Source organism: Leishmania infantum, chromosome 4 (genome assembly GCF_000002875.2).
Source record: "Leishmania infantum JPCM5 genome chromosome 4".
NCBI lineage: Eukaryota > Euglenozoa > Kinetoplastea > Trypanosomatida > Trypanosomatidae > Leishmania > Leishmania infantum.
Genome location: NC_009389.2, coordinates 303,364 through 329,131, shown reverse-complemented (window position 1 = coordinate 329,131; position 25,768 = coordinate 303,364). Strand labels below are relative to the sequence as shown.

At 64.0% G+C, this 25,768-nt stretch overlaps 8 protein-coding genes across 8 annotated transcripts; all 8 read left to right on the top strand.

Moving 5' to 3' along the window:
• Window positions 1-420: 420 nt before the first annotated feature.
• LINJ_04_0860 (conserved hypothetical protein) lies at window positions 421-1,221 on the top strand (the record flags this gene model as incomplete). Its single annotated transcript, XM_001462888.1, has 1 exon — window positions 421-1,221. One exon carries the CDS (start codon window positions 421-423, stop codon window positions 1,219-1,221), a length of 801 nt encoding a protein of 266 aa, XP_001462925.1.
• Window positions 1,222-1,979: 758 nt separating this feature from the next.
• Window positions 1,980-3,170, top strand: LINJ_04_0850 (putative serine peptidase, Clan S-, family S54; the record flags this gene model as incomplete). Its single annotated transcript, XM_001462887.1, has 1 exon — window positions 1,980-3,170. The coding sequence occupies one exon, from the start codon at window positions 1,980-1,982 to the stop codon at window positions 3,168-3,170; it is 1,191 nt and encodes a 396-aa protein (XP_001462924.1).
• A 2,000-nt stretch (window positions 3,171-5,170) lies between these two features.
• LINJ_04_0840 (tyrosine phospatase-like protein) lies at window positions 5,171-7,249 on the top strand (the record flags this gene model as incomplete). The annotated part of the gene is made up of 1 exon (XM_001462886.1): window positions 5,171-7,249. The coding sequence occupies one exon, from the start codon at window positions 5,171-5,173 to the stop codon at window positions 7,247-7,249; it is 2,079 nt and encodes a 692-aa protein (XP_001462923.1).
• A 1,223-nt stretch (window positions 7,250-8,472) lies between these two features.
• LINJ_04_0830 (conserved hypothetical protein) lies at window positions 8,473-12,663 on the top strand (the record flags this gene model as incomplete). Its single annotated transcript, XM_001462885.1, has 1 exon — window positions 8,473-12,663. The coding sequence occupies one exon, from the start codon at window positions 8,473-8,475 to the stop codon at window positions 12,661-12,663; it is 4,191 nt and encodes a 1,396-aa protein (XP_001462922.1).
• Window positions 12,664-13,642: 979 nt separating this feature from the next.
• On the top strand, window positions 13,643-14,824 carry LINJ_04_0820 (metalloprotease-like protein; the record flags this gene model as incomplete). The annotated part of the gene is made up of 1 exon (XM_001462884.1): window positions 13,643-14,824. The coding sequence occupies one exon, from the start codon at window positions 13,643-13,645 to the stop codon at window positions 14,822-14,824; it is 1,182 nt and encodes a 393-aa protein (XP_001462921.1).
• A 1,394-nt stretch (window positions 14,825-16,218) lies between these two features.
• LINJ_04_0810 (conserved hypothetical protein) lies at window positions 16,219-17,535 on the top strand (the record flags this gene model as incomplete). The annotated part of the gene is made up of 1 exon (XM_001462927.2): window positions 16,219-17,535. One exon carries the CDS (start codon window positions 16,219-16,221, stop codon window positions 17,533-17,535), a length of 1,317 nt encoding a protein of 438 aa, XP_001462964.2.
• A 1,013-nt stretch (window positions 17,536-18,548) lies between these two features.
• Window positions 18,549-19,628, top strand: LINJ_04_0800 (conserved hypothetical protein; the record flags this gene model as incomplete). Its single annotated transcript, XM_001462882.1, has 1 exon — window positions 18,549-19,628. One exon carries the CDS (start codon window positions 18,549-18,551, stop codon window positions 19,626-19,628), a length of 1,080 nt encoding a protein of 359 aa, XP_001462919.1.
• Window positions 19,629-21,523: 1,895 nt separating this feature from the next.
• Window positions 21,524-24,928, top strand: LINJ_04_0790 (conserved hypothetical protein; the record flags this gene model as incomplete). The annotated part of the gene is made up of 1 exon (XM_001462881.1): window positions 21,524-24,928. One exon carries the CDS (start codon window positions 21,524-21,526, stop codon window positions 24,926-24,928), a length of 3,405 nt encoding a protein of 1,134 aa, XP_001462918.1.
• Between the last annotated feature and the right edge of the window lie 840 nt (window positions 24,929-25,768).

The window sequence follows — 25,768 nt, the reverse complement described above, 5'->3', positions numbered from 1 at the left end:
CCCACGTGCAACATCGAAAGCAACAGCCAAGAAGGCATCCGCTGCGGCTCGCACGGACGCCGGGGCAGATGGATGAGGCGGTACTTCATGCCCAAGGGCGAGGATCCCCCTCATGTGGCGGGCTGGGATGGCCGTCGGGACGCGGTCGAGTGGTGGTGAACGGGGGCAAATGGCCCCAGGGACCGCCAACGATTGGAAGCTGCTGCTGCTGTGGCGGCGGCGGCGGCGTCCTCAAGCGTGGGTCCCCCTCTTTCCCCGCGCTTCTCACCAGGCCGACGACGCCGCCGCTCGCCCCCACCCCTCTGTTCCTCAGTCGCCACCTCCACAGTATGTCGTGGTTATGGGGCGCGCGCATCAAGAGGCGGATCTACAACACGCCTCCTACTCTCACGTATCCTCCCTCCAACTCTCTCGCTGCGCATGTGGGCCACATCATCGTTGGCGTGGTGGCGCTGCTGCCCTATACTCCTCTTTCTCACTGTGATGCGCAACCCGCGCAAACATACGCACGTGCACAGAGCACAGCGGATACGTTGGTTGACTTTCCACTCGCTCATGTTACGACTTCTTCGATGCATCACCGCCTCGCCGGCTGTGGCAGCAAGCGTCGCAGTTGCAGCAGCCCAGACACCGACCAGCCTGCGCCCTGCTGCGGTGTGCCGCCGTGATGTTCACCTAACACCGTCCGTACTAGCCGCAGCACCCGCAAGCACCGCCACGTCGACGACGACCATCGCGGCTGGTCCCTACCGCCGCGTCGGGAATGTGTTCATCGTTACGTGCATAGACCACCCCTTCAAGTTCTCGTGGGAGGTGAACCGCATGCTGCGCGAGCTCCGCCTGGAGTTTATGGGGCAGACCACCGTCGTGCCGGACATCCCGTCAGTGCGAAAGCGAATTTGGCGGGTGCGCCACGTTGTCCGCATCGACCAGCTCGACCTCGACGAAGCGAAGGCGCTCATCGGGATTCCGGAGCACATCTCGTTTCGCGATTTGGCGGCGCAGATCCCACCAACGTTTGGCCGGGGCGGCTCCGTCGCCAACCCGCACATGCGCAGCAAGATGAACTTTATGCGACTGCGGCGCATGCGGCTGCGTGACGTGATGCACCGCGATCAGCTTGAGAAACGGCTCCTGGAGGAAAAGCGTCATGCACTGCAGCAGCAGCAGCAGCAGGGTGGTGGCGGAGCAGCAGCAGCAGCAGCAGCGACGACTGCGTAATATTTTTTTTTGCCTTTCTCACGGGTCGGAGGAGGGCGTGCGTGTTGCCGAAGCGCGAAGACGATAAGGATCGATGGGTTTGCTTCCATGTGCGTGCGCGCCAGCCCGTACAAGCGCGTTGCCGTCTGCGTGAAGGTGTGTGGGTGTAGTTTCGTGTGCGCCAGCTGGAGTCCGCGCAGCCCTCCCTCCCCCAGTGGATGAAGCGAAGAGGACGTGATCGAGAAAGAGCACCAAAGNGTTGCTGCGTGCGCGGATCTGGATGAGTTCTCGCAACGACGACCCGCCAGCTTCCGCGTCTTCACGTAGTGGATGTAAATCATTCCTGCTGGGTGCTCCCACGGCAGTGGTGGTGGTGGGCTAGTCCATGCCTTGGGGCCCTCGAGGAGCGTGTCCCTGTCGTGCTCGTGACGCGGTCACCCCGCGCATCGCTTCTCCGATCCCTCCACCCTCTCTCCGCCTCTGCCTCTCTTGCACGTACTTCGTCGTCGGCCTATACACCTGCGCACAGTGTTGCCCTCCTCCACGCTCCTGCTTGTGGGTCGCACGGCGCGTACGTGCGTCGTCCGAGTGAGCTGGTGCCTGTCTTTCGCGTCTCTACCACTGCCTTTACAGTGCAACCTACTTGGGGAGTTTCATTTCGTGCGGTTGCGTCCTCCGTCGTGTCTGCTCACAGACGTTGCCTTTCTGCCTGTGCCCTTCCGCCACCCTCACGTCCACACCCCTCACACCACCACCCCTCATCGTTCCCGTCGCTAAACATGCAGCAGCCATGCTTCTTCGCCGCGCGCTGTGGCGCACAGCGGATTTCACGGCTGGCGACAGCGGCGGTAGCAAGAGTGTCGTCATCGCCCGCGATAATGCGCTGCGCCATGAGCAGCAGCACTAGCAGCAACCGTCTTCTCACGGTGCACGCCTCAGCAACCGCCATGCGCGCCCTCCATTCGGGATCGCTGCCTGTGTCGTCGACGCTGACGCAGCGGAAGCTGTCGGCGCTTCCGACAAGCCTGACCGCCCTTCGCACGATGCGCGGCGCCGCTACCATTGTAGTCCCGGCGCGCGCCTCGTTCTTCGCGGGAGCCGCGGTCTCGCCGATGGCGACAGCGTGCTCGTCGCTCTTCGCTGCGCAGCGCTGCTACGGCGTCGCCAGAGCCACCCGCGTTGCGCGCTCCCCAAAGAAGAGCAGCGAAGGCGGCGGCCAGCTGCAGGGCGTCAACAAGCTCGCACGCTACAAGGGAGAGGAAGAGGACGAGCAGAAGGATGGTAGTGGCAACGAGCAGGAGAGCCCGTTCAACATGAACTCCGGCCCAGGCTACTTGCCCTTCCCCCCGCCCTTCCACACCATCAACATCGTCATGATCCTCTTCCTCGCCAACGTGATGTGCTACCTGATCATGAACCTCGGCAATGACGACTGGCGCGACTTCGTGGTCGAGCACTGCACTCTTTCACATGAGAACTGGACACGCATTTACCCCCTCTTCACGAACGCCTTCTATCAAGAGAACATCCTCCAGCTGCTCATCGACTGCTGGCTTCTCTGGCAGTTCGGCGACACGATGCTGGGCTTCCTGGGCAACACGCGCATGACCTTCTTCGCGCTGCTCTGCACGCTCGGCGGTAGCGTCATCCATGTGGCGCGGCAGAAATTCGAGCTGTACTACGGAATGGACGAGTTGGAGGTACGTGGCCGCTGCTACGGACCCAACCCGTTCATCATGGGTCTCGTGGCGATAGAGGGGCTCATCTTCCGTCACCTGAACTTCATTCAGCAGCCGCCGATCCCCTTCCTCGTGCTGACGGCGTTCGTTATGGTGATCGACGTCTGGCGCATCTTCACGACGAAGCCGGAGGAGCACGGCGCGGCCACCGGCGGTGCCCTCATGGCGTACCTCTTCTGGGCCCTGCCGACTCGCATGCTGGGTCTCGACAAGCTCACTGCCACGCTCTAAGCCGGAAATAAAGCAAGGCGGCAGAGATGAGGGCAAAGGACGACTGTGCAGGGGAGAGGGGGGGCGAGGGATGGCGATGATGATGATGAGAGCAGCGGCTATGGCGACATATGCCGAACGGTGCAGACACATCGAATAAACAGCGCCCCACCAAGGCAGAGCCCCACGACAACGTATTCGTGGTGTGATGGGTGTTAGGGGGAGGGAGAGGCCTCAACGGTCATGCCGGATGGCGTGCCTGCTTCATCCACTCTCTGTCCTCTTCGTTTCTGCTGTCCATGCGCCTCCGAGTGCGTGTGCGAGTGTGCGGCGACTTTTACGTCGCAGCAGCGCTGATCACGGCGTAAATACACAGAATTAGGGGAAGAATGATAAGAATGATGGCGAGGAGGCCGGGGCGTCAGCGTTGGTGGTGGTGAAGCAGAGCGCCCGCAGGTTCGACAGAAAGGTGGGATGCCTGTCCATGCGTGGTAGTGAACGCGGAAGAGAGGACAGGCGGCGGTGCTGTTGTGCTGCGAAGCCATCGGCGTGCCCCCCCCATCCCTTCCCGGTCCGACGTATCCCGTCCCGTTCTCTCCCCTGTTGGTCGACTGACGTAAGCGTAATAAGAAAGAAAACACACCGAGCGAGCATCACAACAAGCCCCAGCGATGACGACACGGGCTGCCAACTAGAACAGGACGTGCAGGCAGCTCTGTGCATGTGTGTGGGCCTGTATGTGTGTTTGTCTGGGGGGGGGGGCGGAGAGGATATATGACGCCGATACCCGCACGCGTCCAGGCGCAGTCGTGCACTCTTTGTGAGCACGCCGCCACGTTTCGCATGTCGACTGGGCACCGCTCTTCGCGTGCAACCGTTTCCCCTCCCGTCTTTCCCTCCCTCCCTGCCACGGCATCCCGCTGACCCTTGCGCATCAACACGCGCGCGTACACATGTGCGGCACTCTTGCGTTCGCGGATGGTTGCGCGGCAATCTTCCGGTCGCACCCGCCACTCAAGCCATGCTGTCGATAGACGGAGAGTAGAAGCTGCAGCGACATGCGCGCACGACATCAGTGTGGCTCACCCCGCTGGCTACTGCAAGTTGTGTACGTGTTTGCCCGCCGTGCATCGTGCGTTCTCAAGCAGTATCAACTCATGCTGAGCGCAGGTGGCTCAGCATCTTGTTTTTTCTCACTCCCGGCGCTCCCACCCCCACCCCCTCCCCCTCCTCCTCCTCTTCTGTCGATCAGCGGCGCAACTCGTGTCTCTGCCTGAGAGGGCGTGAGAATTTCGCGTGCATGCAGTGCCTTTTACTGGTCGCACATGCTTCTCGAAGTCCTTGCGGAGTGAGGTTAGGGGCAGCCAGCGCAGACTCATTGCGTGCGCGCACACGTTGATGCAGCACAGCGGCCACACGCACGTATTTTTCTTTTTTTTTGTCTAGCAAGCCTTCTGAGCGGGATGAGCGCTCCGCCACCGCGGCCGCACTCGATGTGGGCGCGCCGAGGGCACAGCACACACGATGCCGCCGCCGCTCTCTTTGAGGAGATGAGTCATGCGGCGCGGACGGGAGGCGGAGCCGGTGCTTTACCAACGTCCTTGCCGATAGCGGCACCGCGGTCGCATGTGCAGCAGCACTTGCCTGGCAGTCGCTGCGGGGGTACCGCAGCTGAGGCCTCGTCATCGCAGCCCGCCTGCAGCGCAGGCCTGTCGCCTGCGGCAACGACAATCACGACTGTCACGTCGCCCAGCGGCGACCACACCTCGCCGCCACTAGCGCTGCCCACCCCCCTTCCGACGCCGTCCGCGGCGACTGCGTACTTCTACGTGCATCGCCTCGGCTCTTGGCCGTCGGCTGTAGGCCAGCACCACGTGAATGGTCACAGCCGCGGCGGGAGTGATCCGGCAGCGGCGACACACGCATGGGGCGTGCCGACGTCATCCCCGACGTACTTCCCGCCATCGTCGCGGAGCAACGTGTTTCCAGGCCTTGTGAGCGCCGCTACCACTGGTGTCCCGATGGACGTCGAAAACGGCGCCGGCCACAACAGTCCGAGCTCTCTGTCAACGTCGTCGCAGTCTCTCACTGCCTCCACTGGACTCGGCGGCGGCGCTGGAAGCGGTGCAGTGGGGGGATCGCATCTCACGACGCCACCTACCACGCGTGGCACGCCTGCTGCTGCTGCTACGCCGGTAGCGGCGCCTGTGTATGTATGGCACAGCTCGAGCTCGATGGCCGGAGCGGCACCATGGCTGCGCTTGCATCGGCCCGCCAGCGCCGCGGCAGCCTGCGTAGGAGGGCGACGGGGATCGGCAGCACCAGCGGCCGGGACCGGCGGAGGGACCGGCGGCGTGGGGACACCACAGAATCCAGGCAGCAGCGGGGCCGGCATGCTGGCGTCGCCGCCGCACCTCAGCACCGTCTTTGGAGCAACCGACGAAGACGCCGCTCAGCGGAGCTCCACTTGCAGTGTGAGCGGGAGGGACACGGGTGGTAGTGTACCAGCCGTGGCAAGAGGCCTCTCGCAGCCGCACCACCAGCAAGAGCTTCACGCCGATCCTGTCGCCGGCAGCGGCGCTTCGGGTTCGCTGTCTGCGGCCCTACCCCTGACCCTCGTCCCGCCGTTCCGCTTCGCACGCGTGGAGTCCGGGGTGTACCGCGGCGCCTACCCCGTCCTGCGGAACTTCCCATACATTCGGCGGCTGCGACTGCGCACGATGGTGTCGCTCATTCCTGAGCCGCCGACGTACGACCTCAAGTGCTTCGCGGAGGCGGAGCACATCCAGCTGCACCACATTCACGCCGAGCGCGCCAAGGGCGAGGTGCAGCTGTTGCCGTCGGAGCTGAGCGAGGCGCTGCAGCTCATCATGAACAAGGATATGCACCCCCTGTACATCCACTGTCTCGACGGCCGCCACGTCACCGGTCTCGTCATCATGGCGCTGCGCAAGCTGCTGCAGTGGGATGCAAAGGTCGCCAACGCCGAGTTTCAGCGTTTCACCCGCGAGGTGCAGGATGAGGCGGCGTTCATCGCTGACTACACTGGGCCTCTCCTAGTGCCACCGCACTTGCCGGTGTGGCTCTGGGGTGGGTCCATCTACGACGCAGCCACTGGACAGCAGAAACGTCTGCCTGCAGCTATACGACTGCGCTTGTCCACCGCGGTGTCTGGTGGAGCCGGCAGCGCTGCGGCCACAGCGGGAGGTGTGGCCGCAGCACCTGGAGCCGGGCTCGGTCGCGTTTCTGCGTCCGCATCCGGTGGAACATCATCGGCCACCGGTACTGGCCCCGTGAATGGCCCGCAGAGTGCCACGAGCGCTGCCGTTAGCCACAAACCGAAGGGGGGGACGTTGCGCGGCCCTAGTGGCGATCTCCGCCCACAGGCCGCCGCACCGTGGATGTGCGTACCGCAGGCCGAGACGGTGGCCGCAGACGGGCAGCATTACATCGATGTTGACCGCCTTCCTGTCGCGCTGCCGCTACGCGGCAGTCTACCGGGCCCCGCGGCGCCGCACTGGATTCCATCGACGGAGCCGTCAGCCACCGCGAGCGCCGGCACTGTCTCTGGCAGCGGTGGTGGCGCTGGCACACTGAATGTGCACCTCCATCTCACCCGGAGCAGCGCGCACTCCTCCCGCTCCACCAGTGAGAAGAGCAGCATGGCTGGGCTCCCGGCAGCGGTCTCGGCGGCGGCGGCAAGCTCAACCGGCGGTGTTGGAGGCGGTAGCCGCTGGCAGAGCACAACATCCTGGGATGCGCTGCAGCAGCATCAGCGGCGATTAGCCTCCTCCCTTATCCACAGCGACGCCGCTCCCAGCAAGGGTGCTGGCGCCAGTGGGCTGCTGGATGGCCGTGTGAGCGCGCTCCTCTGGACGTCGGGGCTGATAGTGCCGTCAGCGACTGTCGGCGGCGGCAGCGGTATCCCGGGAAGTGGCCGCGTGAGTGGTGGCTCAGCCGGTAGTAGTGGTGGAGGCGGTGGCGCTGTCGGTGGAAACGCGAACGGCGGCGGTGGGGCAGTGGTCGGGATCAATGGGCCGCCGACCGCCTCGTCGCCGCCGCCCTCAGCGCGGACACCGAAGCGCAGCTACTCTCGCTGAGGGCAGTGCGTGAGCACAAGCACTTTATGAGTTGTGCGACGTGCCCTCGTTGAGTGTACGCGTGTGCACGCGTGCGTCTCTCTCTCTGTATGCCTTGGAATTTAATGGCCAGCCGCGACACGGAAGCGAGCGGCACACAAGCGGCGCAACAGAAAAGAACATATCACTAAAGAGGCGCACGACACCATCCCACGGTGATGCTGGTTGGCACACAAGGACGTGGGTGCTCGTACATGTGGGTGCACCTGCGCGCCTCAGTGTGTCTTCCGTCTTGATTCTCTGCACGGCACATGCGCGGACCAGATGCGCGCACTCCGACACACACGCACGGAGGGAAAGAGAGAGAGAGAGGCAACACAACCAGTGTGTGCCTTGCAGCCGCGACATGCCCTGCTGCCACGAACTCGCACACCTCATCCTCTACCTACCCACCTCTCTGCCCTGCACCTCCCCATAAACACACGGCAATGCTCTACACACACACACACACACGCAGTGCGCACGCTTGCAGCGCATACGTCCTCTTGTCTGTCCGCCTCAGCGAAGCGTCCCTCACTGTGTCTTGCAGCTGCGCCTCTGCTGATCGTGTGTGTGTGTGTGTGTGTGTGTGTGTGTTTAGGGAGGCTCGATTTTGCTTGCTCGCGTCCGCTTCCGCCTCTCCCTCACCCACCACCACCGCGCTGTTCCCGCGTGCGTTCGTGTGCACGTATGCGTTTAGTGGCCCCCCTCCCCCTCCCCGTGTGTGTATGTATATGTCTGTGTCTGTGTGTGTGTGTGTCGGTGATCCTCATATTAGCACATCTCCAAACTATCTGTGCGCAAACTTCACTACGTACTGCTCCCCCCCCTCCCCTTCCCTCCCTCCTTCTCACTCGCCACCGCACCGGCCTTCTCGGCTTCTTCGTTCGTGCTCGACGCTGCATTATTGTCCCCACCACTACCGACCGACCAGCCGACCGCTCCTTTCCCTCTTGTCCCTTGCGTGCGCGTGTTTGTGCCTCGGTCGACTGACAGGGTGGGGTAGTGCCACGCGCCGTCATACTCGTCGTGGTGGGCCGCTGCTTCCCTTCTCGAGCACAGAGAGAGAGAGAGCAGCCGCCCCGCCCCCGCTCCTCGTTTCCTTGTCCCCTCCCACACGCCACTCTTCTCGCTCGGCCGTGTGTGCGCGTGCGTGAGCAGGCGTTAGACAGCGCTTTCAGTGATCAGCGTTTCGATTCTCAAGGATGGACTCCGCCGCCCCTGACCAGGCGCATGGGCCCGCGTCAGGGACCGACTACTCCCGTGCATCTCGTCGCCACAATCACCGCAGCAGCGCCGACGCAGGCCGAAACGGCGACGCTGAGCCATCCGGGAGCCGCACCAGCAGCTCGCGGCATCATCGCCACCACCGCCATCACCGGCCGGACGACAGTGAGCACAGTTCGCGCCGCTACAAGCACCGATCCCACCGTCGAACGGATAGCGCGCAGGTCGATGACACAACAGCCGTGCCGAGCGAAAACAATTTCGCCGCATCCAGCGCCAAGGAGCATCAAGACTCGCAGGCGCAGGAGCCGCAGCAGCCTTCGCTAGACGACGAGGCGCCGAGCAGCTGCGTCAGCACCCATAGCTCGCGACTGCCACCCCGAAGACACGAGCGGCTTTCCGTGACGGAAGCACCTGGAGAGCCGCAGAGATCCTTCGCCTCGCCCGCGTCATCCACCGCGGTGCCGGGCTCCAGCGCCGCCAGTGAGATAATCCGCAGTGGAAGTGCGCTAGCACGGCGGAACGGTGCGGCGATCAACGGTCGCAGCTCTGCCGGAAGCTCTGCGGCAGCCGCAGCAGCAGCAGTGGGTGCGCTAAAGGCAGCCGCAGCACCTTCATTGCCGTCGTGGGGCCGGAAGTCGTCGTCGTCACGCACCTTCTCAGAGAAGCCGCCGGCTGAGGAGAGCAGTGATGCTGCGGACGGCGCCGCGCCCGCCTTGAAAACGCCAGCACACCAGCAGCCCCCACCGCCACCGGAAGCGGTCGTCGCATCCCCATCGCCGGCCGCGGCTTCCCTGGCGTCACTCGAAGCTGCCGTCGTCAAAGCCGACGCGATGGTGCGCTCTTGGCAGCAGTGCATCGACCCGAACATGGAGAATCTACCGTCATCTCTTACTTCCTCCGTCTTTCGCTCGGGCCACAGCGCTGCACCGGCTGCGCCGCCACCACCCGCTCCGCCGTCGGCGTCCGCCGCTCATCCGGCACACCGCAGAGATGCGGCGGAGGAGGCGTCGCAGACAAGTTCACGACTGAAGAGGACGTCACAAGCACCGAGTCGGTGCGGCGCCGGCGAAGTTCACAAGAAGGCCAGTGAAGACGCTGCCGAGGGCGGCATGAACCCCGCGCGCCACGAGTCCGCCGCCGCCTCGCCGGTTGGCGTGCCCGCCGCAGCAGAGGCGGTCGTCACCACGCGTCAGCCGTCGTCTGTGCGCTCACACGCGTCGTCTGCGGTGGTTGAGGATGCGCGCAGGAGCAACGCCTCGGTGCGTCCTGACGTAGGTGAGGAGCACGGCGTCACAGGGAGCTCGGCGAGCTCGGTGTATCAGCGCCTGCCGAGGGCAGACCCGTTCGACAAGGAGAGCGTAAGCAGCTCTCACTGCGACAGCGGCGCGCTCCCGCCGCCTCCGGCCTTCTTGTCGTTCGCGTCGGTGCCGTCCGTTGCCGCGGCCATGTCGTTCAAGTCTCCAGGCCAGCAGGCCAGCCAACGCTCCTTTCCTGCGGCGTCGGTGTCGTCGCAGTCTCCCGCGGCCGACGCCGCCGCCACGCCGAAGAGGGTCCGAGGCTCTGCGAGCCCTCGCTCCTTTAGTGGCTCGTGCGGCGGCGCGTTGCCGCCGCAGCGGCGCGATTGTCAAGGAAGCGTCACCAGCCGCTCCACAGCAGGCTTTGAACCCTTCCACCTAAACACGGAGCGCCGCAGCGCAGTCCGGCGATCGATGTCACCTTGCTGCGCACCGCCGGACCCGCTTGCCAGCGTGCCTGCGCAAGAGCGGCAGCGGCTACTGAACTTGCCGCATCAGCTGAGCACCGCACCCGGCACCTCGCGCCTGGATATGAACTTCGAGCAGGACGTGAAGGAGCTGTACAGGCAGACGCACCTTGTCGATCCGCTCCTGCTTAGCCGTCCTGGGCGGCGCCAGTTTTACATCCCAGAGCAGGCAGACCTGTTCGGCATGTACCCAGAGCCGCCGATGACGACGGACGAGGACGGCAACGAGATCGTCAAGCACCTCGCGCCGATCCCAATCCAAGCGCAGAGCTTCGTGCCATCGCAGACGCGGAAGTCGTCACAGCAGCCACCGATGGCTCCTGCCTCCCGCGTGCAGCACGGGAAGGCGGCAGAAGCTGATGCAACTGGCGGCAGCAGCAGCGGTAGGGCGGTGGTCCGCCCTGGCCGCGGTCTCTCCAGTTTTGTCGTCGGGTACGGCGAGGAGACAACGGCAAAGGGGCGCGGCGGCCTTACGCAGCCGCGCGGCCGCATCGTCAGCGACATCACCGCGCCGTACCGACGCAACATGGCGGCTAACACAGGGCGCACCGGCCACATCCAGCGCGAGGCGCTCATGGCCAACTGCCTACTCCCACCGTGTGGCTCAGAGACGCCACTTCCAGCCTCGGCGAGGTCGTTGTCGCCTGGTATGATGGCGGCGGACGAGTCGCAGGCCTCGACACCGTTCACCATCATGCGGCCCACGCCATCCTCAGAGCCGAGTAACGGCATCCCAATATCGGACAGCGAGTACGGCTATGCGCAGGTGACGACAGCACGTATGATGCCTGCGGCCGTATCGTTGCAAGATCAGCAGCAGCCGTGTGTCAATGCCGTGGCGGCGTTCGCTGAGGACGAGGAGTACAGCTACAATGTGCAGTCCGCTGCAGTCATGGTGTCATCGAAGCCAACGCTCACGGTGTCCGCGGCAGTTGTCGTTCAGTCATCCCTGGGGGGCGGCGCAGGAAGCAGCAGCAGCCACAGCGAAGGCATCTCCGTGCAGGTGAAACCGACCGTGGCTCCACCGCCGACGCGCGTCGATGCTAGCACTGCAATGGTGCTCGCCGCGGCGCCGAAACTTACGGGCACGCCGCGTTCGACCAGCACCGATGGCGCTGCCGCTGCCGCGACGGAGCGACGAAGCTGTCCAGTGCGCCGCGGTGAAGGGGCGGTGAACGCGGCAGAGAAGGCGTCTGCGTCGTCTTTGGTTGCCGCAAGCGCCTCTCTCCTCAATGAGGCCATCACGGGTGCGAGCAGCAGCAACAGCAGCAGTGCCGTGACCAGTGAGCCGAAGAAGGCACCAAAGGACTCGCGGCGAAGCACAGGAATCCTCAAGTCACTTCCGCTGCAGCAGCAGGCGGAGCAACTGCAACCTGGAGAATCAGAGGCGGTCGCGGCCGCCGCTTCACAGTCGACCGCACCGACGCCCAAGACAGCACCATCGTCTGTCATGGACAAGTCGACGCACTCCCTCGCCTTCAGCGTGGCGGCGTCGTCGACCGTCGTGGATCCATCGCCGGAGCCGCCGATCCCCACCGCGCGCCGACACGCAGACCCGGTGCCCGTGTCGATGTCGCCGCTGTCCGAGTCATCCTTGCCGTCGCAGCGTAACAGGCGGGAGAGGTTCCAGCCGACGAAGGAAACGCGGGTGTCGCCGAGCACATCCTTGACTGGCACACCACCTGCCCTGCCCCCACCGCCACAAGCAAAACCGGCAGCAGCCGTCAGCAGTGAGCCCGACAAGCCTTCGGCAGTTCACGAAGGCTATGGCTCCGCGCTGGAAAGGTACAGACGCAAGGAGGCAGCCATGTCAAAGGATGGCAACATGCGCCGTGTGTATCGCAGAAGCCGGCGTAGCGAGTCCGGCGCCACCGTGGAGGCTGTGGCAGAAGTACCTGCTGCCACAGCGGCTCACGGTGACACCCTGGCGTGCTTTCCGCCGGGATCGAAGCCAGCGTCCGCGCTGTCGATGGCCGCCTCCACCTCGTCACCGAATGTCGTTGACAGCGCTGCCGCCGGGCACCGCAGCCGCTGCCGCGAAACCCCGCTCGCCCTCGATCGCGGCACGCAGACGGAGTTCGTCTTTGTGCTAGATGACCTGCAAGGCCGCCAGCTCCAACAACTTCAGCAAGAGCAGCTGCTAAAGAACCTACAGCTCATGCAGTTGCAGCTCCAAAGGCAGCCGCTGCTGATCCTTAACGCGGGCAGCTATAGCCCGTCCACCTTCACCACGACATCTACGCCGCGGATGTCACTGAGCCCGCAACCGCAAACCTCAGGCAGCACGAGCCCTTCTATGAAGCCGCGTCAGCACTCCGCTGGCCTCTCCCCGACCCGGCAGCGGCGCGGCTACTTCGTCAACGATTCCCGCGCCGTGCGCGATGCGCTGTGGTGGCCAAGGTAAAGGGTCGCCGAAGCAAGCAGCCGCCAACGAGCGAAAAGGCGTCTCTGTGTGTGGGTGTGGGTGTGTGTGTGCATGTATGTTAGTTGAAGCGTGCTGTTGGTCTCCACGTGGGGGAGTGGGGGGGGGGGGACGAGTGTGCTCTGCGCCGCGGTATTGAGGAACGAACGCCCCCGCCGCCCGCCCGCCCGCGCCAACGCCGCTATCCGTGTTCTCCCTCTCTTGCCAAGCGTCGCCCTTCCCTCTGTGTGAGGGGTGCGGAGGTGTGGCGCGTTTGTGATGCGATCGTGGCGCGCGTGTCCGCGAAGACCCATACGCCCATCAAACGAGAAGAAACAAGGAAGTACAACGCGACGGTCGCGCCAAAGTGGTGAACGGAAAAGAGGGTGATGGAGGCAGGGAGGGCGGTGGTTGTCAAGCCGCATCACCCGCCCGCGCCCTCGCGTTCCGTGCTGTGGTTGTGCCCCCCCCTCCTCCACACACACGCACATACACACACCTCCTCCAGTGTGCATCACGGGCTTCGCAGTGGTGGCGGCGTTGAAGGAAGGGAGGGGGTGCTGCACACCTTCTCTTCGTTGCACACAAACCTCTGTGTGCGTGCGCGACGTACGCCAGCACTGCCCCTCATCCCTAAAGAAGCGGCTGCCTTGCATCACGTCTCCTCCCCAACCCTCCTCCCCGCCTCTCATGGACGCGCACACATGCGCCTGTATCGGAATAACCATGCCGCCAGTCGCCAAACAGAGGAAGGGCGCTGGCTGCAGCCTGGCATTACCCCTGTTATCGCAGCCGTGACGAGCGTACGTGATCAGGAAAGCGTGCCGTCTGTGCGGGCCTGTGCAGCACCTGCCCTGAAAAGTGCGAGCCGAAGCGGCTCTTCAGTCACGCCCATCTCCCTCGCTCTCCAGAAGCGGTGTCTTGCCCTCTCCTCCCCATGCGCACCTCTGCCGCAGCTGCGGTGGCGGCGGCGCACGCCGGCATGCGCGCGCTTCACACAGCCTTTGGTGTCGCGGGCAACAGCTGTGGTACATCCCCGCACGCCACCGTCGCGTCGGCGCGTCTCGCCGTCGCACCGCCACCCCACTCGGGCCTCACCTTGCCTTTCTTCACGCGCTGTGGTGCGTCGTCTGCTGTTTTTACCACCCGCGCTCACAGCGTTGGTTGCTGCCGGTATGCAGCGGCGGTCGAGCAGCACCGACTCTGCAGCAGTCACGGCTGCCACAGCAACAGCAGCGGCAGCTCCGCCGATAGCAGTCGTCCGTACGTGCCTGGGCAGGCGGTGCAGGAGACGTACCCGATTATCCAGCTCCCGGCGCGCTCACTGTGGTGCCGGCAATACGCGCTGGACGCTCGTCGGGTGGCCCAGGGCGAGTACGCCGGGCTCGTCTCCCAGGTGAGGGAGGCGCGGCACTACTACCAGTACCCGTCGATGAGCGCGCCGCAGACGGGGTGGAACGTGCAGATGTTCACCCTCTTCGACAACTCCGTCTTCATCAACCCCGTCAACCTCGACGAGGAGGCCTGGCGAGCCGAGGCCGCGCAGCAGGGCATGTCGTGGGTTGCCTTTGAAGAGGAGAAGATGCGCGAGCTGCGCACAGAGGGGCTGACCGGGTTCGCCTGGGAGCCGTGCGCGAGCAGCGGGTTTCTGCTGCATTACATTGAGCGCCCGCTGACGGTGCGGGTGCGGGCGTTGGACGAGCACGGGAAGCCGTTCACCGTGACACTGGACAAGATGCGTGCGCGCATGGCGCTACATGAGCTGGATCATCTGCAAGGCGTCCTTTTCACGCGGCGCGTGGTGGACACGGACCACGTCGTTCCGATGGAGGGCTTCGTGACCATGAGCGACTGGAGCGACGACTACCCCTCACTGGAGGCGCGCAGCACGTTTCTCTACACCATCTTCACCCCGCCGTATCACTTTGTGTCCGACGCCGTGCCGGACGGCAACCTGCTGGACCGCAAGTTTGAGGACGGCATCTACCCCGGCTGTGAGCAGGATCGCCAGCAGCGCATCGAACTGGCAGCGATGGAGGAGATTCAGCGCAATGCCTGGCGAAAGGAGAAGGCTAAGCGGAAAGAGGGCGGCCAGCAGTGCGGCCGTGGAGATGTGGGGACGGTGGAGGACGACGACGGCAGTGGCACCCATGGCGCCAGCTGAGTCGGGCACGCATATCCAACGCGGAGTCGCAGGGATGAGGGTGGTAGTGCCGTTTGGGGAGAGGAGGCAAAGAAACGGCCACATAAGGCGCGTCTTGTGCGGGTATGCTGTGTACGATGGGCGCGGGGGGCTGTTGGAAGTCGGGGTCGCATCAACCTCCACAGGTGCTCGCTCCCGTCCGTTCCTTCTACTGATCTCCTCATCCTCCTCCTCCGCCCCTCGTCGCCGGTGCTGCGGCGGTGGAGTCAAGAAGATGAGCCTACAGCAATCACAAGCACGACATGGAGAGAGAGAGAGATGACATAAATAAGGTGCGCGAGGGCTCATGACGCTGCAGTGCAGATGACCCAACTCATTGCTGGAGGCAGTTCTGTCACATGACACACACACACACATTCTCCGCCTCCCCCTCTCGCACCACCGTGCACGATACCTTTTTATCCAGAGCGCCCATGCATGCCTGAGCATGCACATATATATGTCGCCTCACCAACCAATCATCTCATCCCCTCCCCCTTTCTCCTCGCCTTCGTGGTCTACTCGCCACCTCCCCGCTTCTCTCCGCTGACACCCACACGCACAAGCAGTCAGCGCATGGAGCACCCCACCCCTGGGTCTCGGTACCGCTATCCCATCCAACGTCATCACCGCCTCTCTTGAGGGCAGGCACGCACACACACACACGCGCACACGCAATGGCCCACAAGAAGCAAGCATGGGCGAAGCGGGTGAAGAAGGAGCGCTTCAAGAAGAAATTCCTGACGCGCATGCAGGCAACGCGGCTACTGCAGATGGAGTCGGTTCAGTTCCGCCGCCTCTGCATCCTCAAGGGCATCTACCCCCGCGCCCTCAACCGCAGCAAGCAGAAACAAAGTGGCCACGAGAAGCAGTACTACCTCGCCCGCGAGATCAAGTGGCTCGTGCGCGACCAGATAGCGGAGAAGATGATGGCATATCGGGCGTGGGAGAAGAAGGTGAAGCGGGCAGAGGCGATGGGCCGCTCCGAGGACCTCAAGGTGCTGCAGAGCTCACGCGTGAAGCCGCGCCACAGCTTGGTGGCGACAATCAAGGAGCGCTACCCATACTTCATCGACGCCATCCGCGACGTGGATGACGCCATGTCGATGATCCACCTCTACGCCTTCCTTAGCCCGGAGATCAAGTCCGATACCACTATCGAGATACACCACTCCCTCACCTCCGGCATGAGTGAGAAGGCCAAGGAGGTGTGCGAACGCTGGGACCGCTACGTCGCACGCGCGCGCGTGCTGACGAAGGGCTTCATCTCCATCAAGGGCTACTACTACGAGGCAATTGTCAAGGGCGAGCGGGTGCGGTGGCTGTGCCCGCACGAGTACGCTCACCGCTTCCCCCCGGGCATCCAGCAATACGTGATGCTCAGCTTCCTCGAATTCTACCTGGAGATGATGAAGTTCGTCCTGTTCAAGCTTGAGTCGGACCTCGCGCGCGATGAGGCGGACCGCCTGGCAGCCGAGGATGAGGAAGGTGTTACCCGCGCGAACGCCGAGGACTTCGCGAACGGTGGGGCGCTGGCCGTGCTGGATGTAGGCGCGAACGGGGCGCAGGCCAAGGAGGTGAAGGAGGCCGAGTCGAAGCGGTCTTTGATGGGGGAAGAGCTGCACAAGGTGCGCGAGCTGTTCCGCGGGCTGACCTTCTTCATATCGCGTGAGGTGCCCTCGAAGCGCTTCGCCCTCGTCATCAACGCCTGCGGCGGCCGTGTGGCGACCGACTACGTGCCGTCGAACATCACTCACGTCGTTGTTGACCGCCCCGCGCTGCCGCCAGGGATGAAAAAGCATGACCAGCTCGAGTACGTGCAGCCGCAGTACATCTTCGACTGCCTGAACGCGCGGCTGATGCTCCCGGTGACGGGCTACCGCATTGGCGAGGAGCTGCCGCCGCACGTGTCGCCCTTCTCTGTCTCCATCACGAACTCCGCCGAGGACAACGCGGCGGTGGAGCAGGTGAAGAAGGACCACCCGAGGATTGTGGGCTACGTGCCGGCGCGCGTGCATGAGATCCGCAAGCTGATCAACCCGTCTTACTCCGCGGTCGACCCAGAGGGGAAGGTAGCGCATCTGGAGGGCGAGTACAGCGACGAAGAGTCTCACGTGGCGGTGCCGGAGATGGACATGGAGGACGACGTCTCGCTTTCTGGCGACGAGCTTGCGGAGGCACGCAGGAAGCCGGCGTGGCAGGAGGAGGAGGTCACGGAGGAGGTGCAGCGGCCGAAGCTGTCGGCGTTCAAGGTGAAGAAGCAGCGCGAGATGAACCTGATGAACGCGCCGACGAACGAAGTGGTGGCGCGGCGGCGGCAGGCGCTGCGCAAGGCGCAGGAGAAGTCACGTCAGACAGAGACGTCCGAGGCACGTCTGCAGCGCAAAATGAGCGAGGTGAAGCGCCAGGAGGCGGCGACGCGCAAGATGCAGCTGCAGGTCGCCCGCAAGAAGGCGGCACGCTTTTACAAGATGATCAGCGGTGTGGTGCAGGGCACGGCGAAGAAGGCGGCGACGCTGGAGGCAAAGGCGAAGCACATTGCCGAAGGGAAGCTGCATAAGACTGAGGATGGTAAGGGACTTGTCAACACGCGGCTGGAGGCGCGACGGCAGCGAGCCGAGGCGAAGAGCAAGAAGCTCAAGGAGAGGAAGGCCGGCAACCCGTACAAGAAGCTGCCCAAGTGGGTGCAGTAGTGCCGTCTGCCTGTGTCTGTGTCCGATACTCGCTTGTGTCTGTCTGTCTGTGAGATGTGAGATGTCTGCGTCTGCGTCTCCGTGGGTGGGCGTCGCTAAGGCGTAGAAGTTTCCCCTCCCTCGAGCGGTGCCCTTCACACCAGAGGGCGAGGAAGGCCTCTGTGGAAAGCCGACGAGGCATGCGTGGGCTCCGTCTCTCGCTGCGGCTTGTTGTTTGCTTGTCCTGTCCCTTCAACAAAGCAGGGGCAGGATCCGTGGACGGAACGGAGGATGATGAATCATGGCAAGGCCTCCCCTCCCTTTTTCGTTCTCGTCCGCCTCCCGCTAATCCACGCAGAGGTGCGCTCGTCTTTCACCACCACCACAACCACCACCTCCCTCACCTCCTCCTCCTCGACCACTCCAGAGCGACATGTGCGTGCGTGCGCGCATGTCCTGTGTGGGGAGGGGAGGGGAGGGGAGAGAGAGGAAGCGGGCGTGGCGGTTCGGGCAGCATGCTCGTGCCTCTGTGTGCAGGCGCATCTGCGTCCGTGTAATATCTGGTCCTTAAGCGCGCATATAGTAACGTCTACCTTTTCCGTTAAGTGAATGAACCCACCCCCCTCTCCCTCCGCAGAAGCCACCGTTGAGCATGAGGAAGCGCAGCTGGCACCAGGGTGATGCGAACGGCCGCGACGCCTCGACGTGGGGCGTGTGCGTGCGAGGCGGAGAGAGAGGACGTCGGCAGGCAAGGCCCTCCACCCTTCTTCCCTTCTCTGGCGCCTCCCCCCTTCCCTCACACACACACACACGTGCTCGCCCCTCTGCTTGGGACGTCCGTGTTTTTCAAGTAGTGAAGAGGTGACCACCTCACCACCCACTGCCTTGCACCCCTCCCCCTCCTCCTCCTCCTCTCTCCATCCTCTGCGGCTTCGGCTGCTGTTCTCGTCCTTTATTGCATACACACACACACACACACACACACACACCTGCCCCCACCTCGCACGCGCCCTTCTGTGCCGGTGCCGTCCGGCATGTGTGTGCGTCTGCGTGCTAATCAGCGGCACACCGTCCCCTTCCTCCTCTTTCCTGCATCAGTTTGTATCATCACCACCACAGCTGTGGCTCCCCCCCCTCGTCCTCTCTTTCCCTCGCACGCGTCACCAGGCATCCCTTCGCCGCTTCGCTCGCCCATGATGGACCCTTACTACGGCAAGGCGCGGAAGCCTTACGTCCCCATCGACACCTGCAGCCCAGGTGGAACGTGGGTGGAAGAGCGCCGGTACAACCGTGTGCGGCCCACCGTCACGGGAGCAGCCGCAGCGGCCATGGAACCCGGCGCGAGTGGCGCCTCCTCGCCGGGCGCGGATAGCTTGACGGCAGCGGACCGTCGCCCGCGTCGAGTTCTCTGCGGTAACTGGCAAGAGGAGGATGCGCTGGAGCGCGACCTGCTTGCAATCCAGGAGGCGCAGCTGCAACAGCAACACAAGCAGGCGGGCGGCGAGCTGCTGACGTCATCCTCGGCGCCTGTGCAGCACATGCAAACATTTCTCAAGTCCGGCTGGAACCCGACAGCGACGATGGAGGTCATCACAGAGAAGCCCAACGGCATCTACACGGGCGGCCACACGAGCACGCCGTACCTGACTTGCGACTCGCGCCACCCGGCCATGCGCAGCCTGGACTCGACCTACCGGGTAGAATTCAGCAGCACGAGTAGCAACGTCGCATCGCTTCGGCGGCCAGACCTGGGGGTGCGCAGCCAGCGGCTGATGGAGCAGGCGAGGGTGGCGGCGAAGGAGATGCAGGCCGCCAGCCTGCGGGCGCGCCAGGAGCAGCAGCAGCTGCGCGAGGCGAGCATGAAGTGGATGAGCCGCTCCTGCGGCCCCAACGTCTCCGAGTACCGCGCGACCATGTGCGACGAGAACGAGGTGCTGCCCATCGTGGAGGAGCTCTCGCAGGATTACCTCAGCGACGAGCCCATCACTCTCTACACCGGCAACCCCAACACTGGCAAGACGATGGAGGTGCATGGCAAGACGCCGGTCGACCCCGTGAGCTCGTCGCGCTTCGGCAAGCATACCCACTTCAGCGAGTTCAAGTACGCCTACTAGATATCTCAAGCATAGCGTGTCCTGCTTTGGGAGAGGGAAAGAGGGAAGAAGGGGAGGGGAGCGATACGGCCTGGAGTGTTTGTCTGTGTGCCTGTGTCTGTGTGGTGCGTGCGTGTCCCGTCGTTGATGAGGGTGCCGCGCACCTGGTGTGTGGAACTCCTCTCCCCCTCGTCGTCCCCTCCACTAAATCATCCGCTGCATTAGCGGGCTTTCATGTACAGCCAACCGCTTCGGCCCCTTTCGGTTTCACGTCTGTGTTGATCTTTTTGTCGTTGCTCCCTTGCTGTCACCACGCACGGGTCAGGTGGTGTCTGTTGCGACTGAGGTGTGCCGTGCGCGTGTACGTGCGGGGGGAGGAGGGTGCATGCGTGGAGGTGCGCCAACCCCTCTTGCGACGCACCAGCGCGTATACGCAGGCAGGCTGTGCACGCACCCGGCGCACAGCCAGCCCCTCGCTCTCCCTCAATATATACATGTTTTACTGCACCCTGCAGCATTTTCGCCGATCCACTCAACAAGAGCTAGCTCAAGAGCACACGTGCAAGCACGCGCAGGCATCTGCCGTCTTCCCTCCCTTCTCCTCCCCTCTCTGCCCTTCTCTCTGCTGCCGCGCAGTGCTCCACGCGCCTCTCACATCTGCTACGCGGAGCACCCTTGGTGCTGGGGAATGCATACCTTGTTTTCACGCTCTTCCCTTCCGCGCTGTTCCACCTCGCCACCTCTCTCCTCTGCGTGGACCGTAACGGTGGGGGCCTCTGCCACCCACGCACGCACTCTCTTACAAGGATGTGTGTGGGCGCGCGCTCGCACTCTCCCCACCCCCTTCCCATCCTCTGACCTCTCCACCCCACAGAGGATTATACGCACACACACACACGCACACACAAGTGAGCATAGCCACATTTGTGCTCGCTGCTCATTAGTTTGGGGATCTCCACTCTCTCACCACGTGTGTGTGTTTTGCTTGGAGGAGCATACACCCTCCACCACCACCACCCCCTCCCTGCCCCTGCCACACCCACGCCCACGCGTGGTTCTCTACATCTCTCACGCGCTGCTTCCTTTAGATTCTGAACCGCTACCGCCGCTACCCTATATCCGGCAGATGCCGCTGTTGTGCTGAGGCCCTTCGTTGCCGTCTCACTCGTCGTCTCTTCTCGCACACTTTATCTTCTTTGGCGTTATCTGCGTGTGCGTGTGCGTGTGTGCGTGTGTGCGTGTGCGTGTGCGTGTGTGCGTGTGCGTGTGCGTGTGTGCGTGTGCGTGTGTGCGTGTCTGCGTGTGCGTGTGCGTGGGCGTGTGTGCGTGTGCGTGTGCGTGTGTGCGTGTGCGTGTGCGTGTGTGTGTGTGCGTGTGCGTGTGTGCGTGTGCGTGGGCGTGTGTGCGTGTGCGTGTGCGTGTGCGTGTGTGCGTGTGCGTGGGCGTGTGTGCGTGTGCGTGTGTGCGTGTGCGTGTGCGTGTGTGCGTGTGCGTGTGTGCGTGTGCGTGTGCGTGTGTGCGTGGGCGTGTGTGCGTGTGTGCGTGGGCGTGTCTGCTTTGCGAGAGCTGAGGCAGGCATCGTTGGGACCGCGCCCTGCACGCGAGCCCCTCTCACCGCCCGTATCTCGTCACCCGTTCACCAACCCGCCCCTCCATACATACGCGCACGCACACACCCTCTCCCTAAGCGCCCGACTCACCACGCGGACGCAGTCACTGAACTATAAAAGTGTGAGTGGGTCTTTTTATCAACGCGCCTGCTCGCCGTCGTCACCGTCGCATCCTGTTGCGCTCTCGGACTATCCTCTTGGCCTATATTCGCTTCACTTGATACACGCACACGCATTCGCATCGCCGTCCTCCACTTGGAGCGCCGCTCCTTACCACCACCCCTCACGCACGCTCACACGCACACGATGGGGAGCAACGTCTCCGTGTTGCTGCATGCCGATACGCCGGTGCCGAACAGCGTCATAACGACCCAGCACAAGGTGCGTGCCAGCTCAAACTTCGGCGGCAGCAGCGGCGATGTGGTGGTGCGGTGCCCGAAGATACGCGTCATGGCGGCCGAGAAAGTGAAGCAACTTTTACGCGGCAGCCGCGCAGCCAAAGTGGCCTGGGCGGCGAAGCGGGCATCACCACTCTCCGCGGAGGAGTCGCCCGTCTTGGTCGTGGCGGACTGTGCGGCCCCCGGCGCCCTCACCACGTCGAGAACGTACGTGCCGGTGCTGAACGCCATCCTCGACTACGCGGAGGCGCACAGAAAGGCTCGCGCGGCACCGGCCGACGCGCCGAGCGGCAGCAAGGTTGTGTGCCCCATCGGCATCGAATTCGACCCGACGCTGTGCCTTGGGGACCGACTGAACCGAAGCGAGGCACGCGCTGCGTGCACTGAGTACTGCAAGCTCTTCTTCACGCATCTTATCGACGCGCTAGAGAACGTAGGAAAGGAAGTGCCGGTGATAGTGGGCGGGGTGGTGGCGCCACCGCGGCTCTCTATCCTATACCTGGACGTGCGCTCGTGTCGACTCGACGACACGACAGGGCCGTGGCTCGCGTCCTCGCTTATTATGCGCGCCGTCCGTCGCGCGCGCCCCTACGCGCTTGTGTCCGCCCGCGCAAACGCGGCGGGCAGCAGCGAAGACGGCTTCATGTCGTACTTCTCGCCAGACGTCAAGGCGGATATGGTGTGGGCATCACTGCAGCACGTTCTGCTGGCGCACAACAACATGTCCATCCAGGGCGTCGAGGCAGTGCTGGAGAACCTGCTGGCAGATGACGCCATGCACGACGTGCTGTTGCAGCAGCAGGGTGTCGATGCAAAGGCACTGAAGTCGAAGGAGGTGATCAGAGCCCTTACTCACGACCGCCTGTTCCCTCGCCAGGACTCGCAGCTGCTGCCACACCTGTATCTGGTCGACGTACGCTACAATCAGTACAGCGATGCTGAGTTGCAGAGGTTGCAGGGCAAGACGCCAGCCTCCGTCAGAGACGAGTCCGCGCGCAGGCCGATCACCGGCACGGCACCGCCCTCACAGGTGCCGGTGCCCACGCCGGGGCTGGCGCCACTGCGGCAGCCACGAGAGGTGCGAAGCGGAGTCGCTGATGTCTCGCCGACCGAATACGGCCACCAGCCAGACGCCGACAGCCACCGCTACTCTGCCTACTTCTACGCGCGGCCGACCGTGTCGCAGGCGCAGCACAGCAGCCACAGCGGCGCGCAAGCGTATATGAAGCTCTCCAACGACGCCTCCATTCGCGAGGTCTGGGATGGCCACAATGGCGCGGCCCCAGACGCCATCTTCGCATCAAACCCTTCCAGCTCCGCCACATCGTCACCGGTACTCTCCGCAGCGATGTCACAGCTGAGCATGGCCACCACTTCCACGGAATCGGATCACTTGTGGGCGAAGAAGGCGTCTGCAGCGACGCCTCCGCCGCCCAGCACGGATGCAAGAGAGCGCCGAGAGGCTGCCGCGCCGGCGCGCGCACCACTGCGAACGCCGTCACCACCCCTCACGCCACGCGGTGAGTTGCGCAAGGCGCAGCCGGTGCACCAGCCGTCGGGCATCCAGGTCCGCTCCCGTCAAGCCTCACCCGCTAGCAGCCAACAGGCTTACCTCACCAATATGGACGCCGCCGCGACCTCCCCGACCTCGGCGACGCAGCAGCAGACCGCGATGCCCACGTCGCCACGTGTGTTGAGCGCTCGCCACCCTACACACTCTCCGTATCGCGTTGACGTTGTGGAGCCACAGCAGGTCTACGAGGTGCTGACGATCCAGCCGCCCGCCAGCGCTAGAGAGGCACCGGCAGCAGCGACACCCTCACATCCGACAGCGCCGCGCCAGAGCGTGCCGACCGCCCCATCGCAGGGGTCGTCCACTGTCGCGCGTGCATGCTGTCTGTCAGAGCTGAAGCGTGAGGAGAGCAAGTTGGACGACGCGGAAATGGAGGTGCAAAAACTGCTGCTGCACCAGCACCGTCACCTCCACCCCCACTCGCAGCACCACTCGTGGCAGCGCAGCAACAGCGGCGGCCACAACCCCGGCAGCAGTGGCGCAGACGACGAGCCGTGGCTAGACGAGGTCTACACGCAGAGTCACGGCCGCAGCACCTCGCCGGAGCTCGGCGCCGGTAGTCGGCGGAGGTTCTACGACATCCCGGCTCTCGCCCCGCCGGAGCAGCCCTTTGCCGCCTCCGCCGCGCGGGTTACTCCCACCATGTGGGAAACAGGTTTGCGCAAGCGACACGAAAGCCCAGCCCAGGTGGTCTCGCGGCGGGCGTCCCCGACATCGTCGCGTCGGCGGCGCCGGACCATCTATGACGGCGTCCAGCCACGCGTCAACTCACAGCGTCATGTAGGTAACGAGCGGCTGGCAAGGGCGGAGTACGAGGCCGCGACGGCCGCCGAGGCACGGGCGAGAGAATGGTTGCGCGAGCATGCGGAGCAGCGTGGAACGGCGGGGCTGAGCAGCGGGCGCGGCGACCCCGTCTCCGCGCGGCAGCACCCGGCCTGCCATCCGAGCCCGTCTCAGCGTCTGGAGAGCGGGATGAAGTGGGGGCGTCATTCACCCCTCTCGAAGCTGTTGTCCCCTTCCCCGGCGCCGCAGCGGCCAGCAGAAGCCTCATCGTTGACGCCAGCAAAGGCCAACGGCGCATGGGCAAGCACGCGCAGGAGGCGCGTCCATCAAAACCATCATGCAGGCGCGGCGGCACTGTCTGGCACTGCGCAAGACTCGTCAGCATGGTGGTCTCACCACCCATCCACGACGGCGTCGGCGATCACCCCCGCCAAACGCCGCCTGTCAACAGCGGAGTCGCCGCACATCGTGCCGCGTGAGACCGTGGCCAGTCGGCTGCGCAAGGTGACGAGTCACCGTCAACGCCACTTTTCCGAAATGGAAGAGCGAGAGAACACCTACTGCGCCAGAAACTGGCAGCCGCGAACGACTTTTCGGACGGCTAGTGTCACAGGTGCGATGTGCGCGTCGCGGGCCCATCCTTTCGAGATGGCGGCGGTGCTGCAAGAGCAGAAGCAGTGCACGCCGGCCGACCCCCACCGCGGTAGTGACAGCAGCGCGTACAGCGCAGCGATGATGATGGAAACTTCGCTGCTGCGGCGCGGCGACACGGCACCTCAACAGGAGTGGAGCTCGCCTGTGCATGGCACCAGTCGCGATAGGAGCGTGATCCCGATGTCAGTGCCATCGCATCAATCGTGGTACTCCGCCGCAGCTACGTCGACACCCAAGTACAACAAGAACGGCGCTGAGCTGGTGCACGTGAAGCTGCGCACGCGCGCACGGGCAGCATACTGACCTAGTGGCGGCGATGAGGCGGGGGAGGGCGCAGGGGAGCCGTCGGCGGCCGTCTTGCGCCAGCCATGTGTGCCACTGTTTGTGCGCTAGGGTACAGTGCGTGAAGGACTGGCGGCACACCCCGCGTGCGAGTATGTCGCCGCTCTCTCGCTCGGAGACGCTCGCCCGCTCACTCCGCCCCCTCCCCTTCTGTGTGCGGCACGTGAAGTACTTGCAGGCATACCGTAGAGAAGCAATCCTTCTAGCACAGGGGCATCGACGTGCGCGCGTGCGTTGCCACCGCCGCCGCCGCCGCAGCAGCAGCAGCAAGTCGCCGTATTCGTGTGTTTTAGAGGGTGTTCTCCTCTTTAGATGCTCCCTTCATAGTCCTCATTACCGTTCACATACAGAGACGAACGCCAACGGCTGGAAAGCCCTCGCATGAACAGACGCGGCAAGGAGCAGCGGTGCATCTTTCTTGGTGCTGCCGTCCCGTAGATGTGTGTGTGTGGGGGGGAGGGGGGGCATCTGCGTGAATGAGCAGGCAGGATCTCCACTCCTTTCCTCTGGGAGGAAGAGGGGATCCTTCCCCGCCCCTCTCCCATCAAGCGCGCGCATGTGTAGTACAGCCGCCTCTGTTGATGCCAAACACCCACACACTCTCTCGCTCGCGGGCCGGCCCCTTTGTCTTCGTGGGCTGTGGATCGTTGGAACCAACCGCCAACGGCTGCGCTGCCCACGCGCCCCATTCGTATTTTGTCTCCTGCTTCTCCCTCACTGGTACTAGATTGGACCTCATCGGCAAACGCGTGCACATCCTCTACGCCGTCTCCTCCGCAGCGCACAACCTTGTTACCTGCA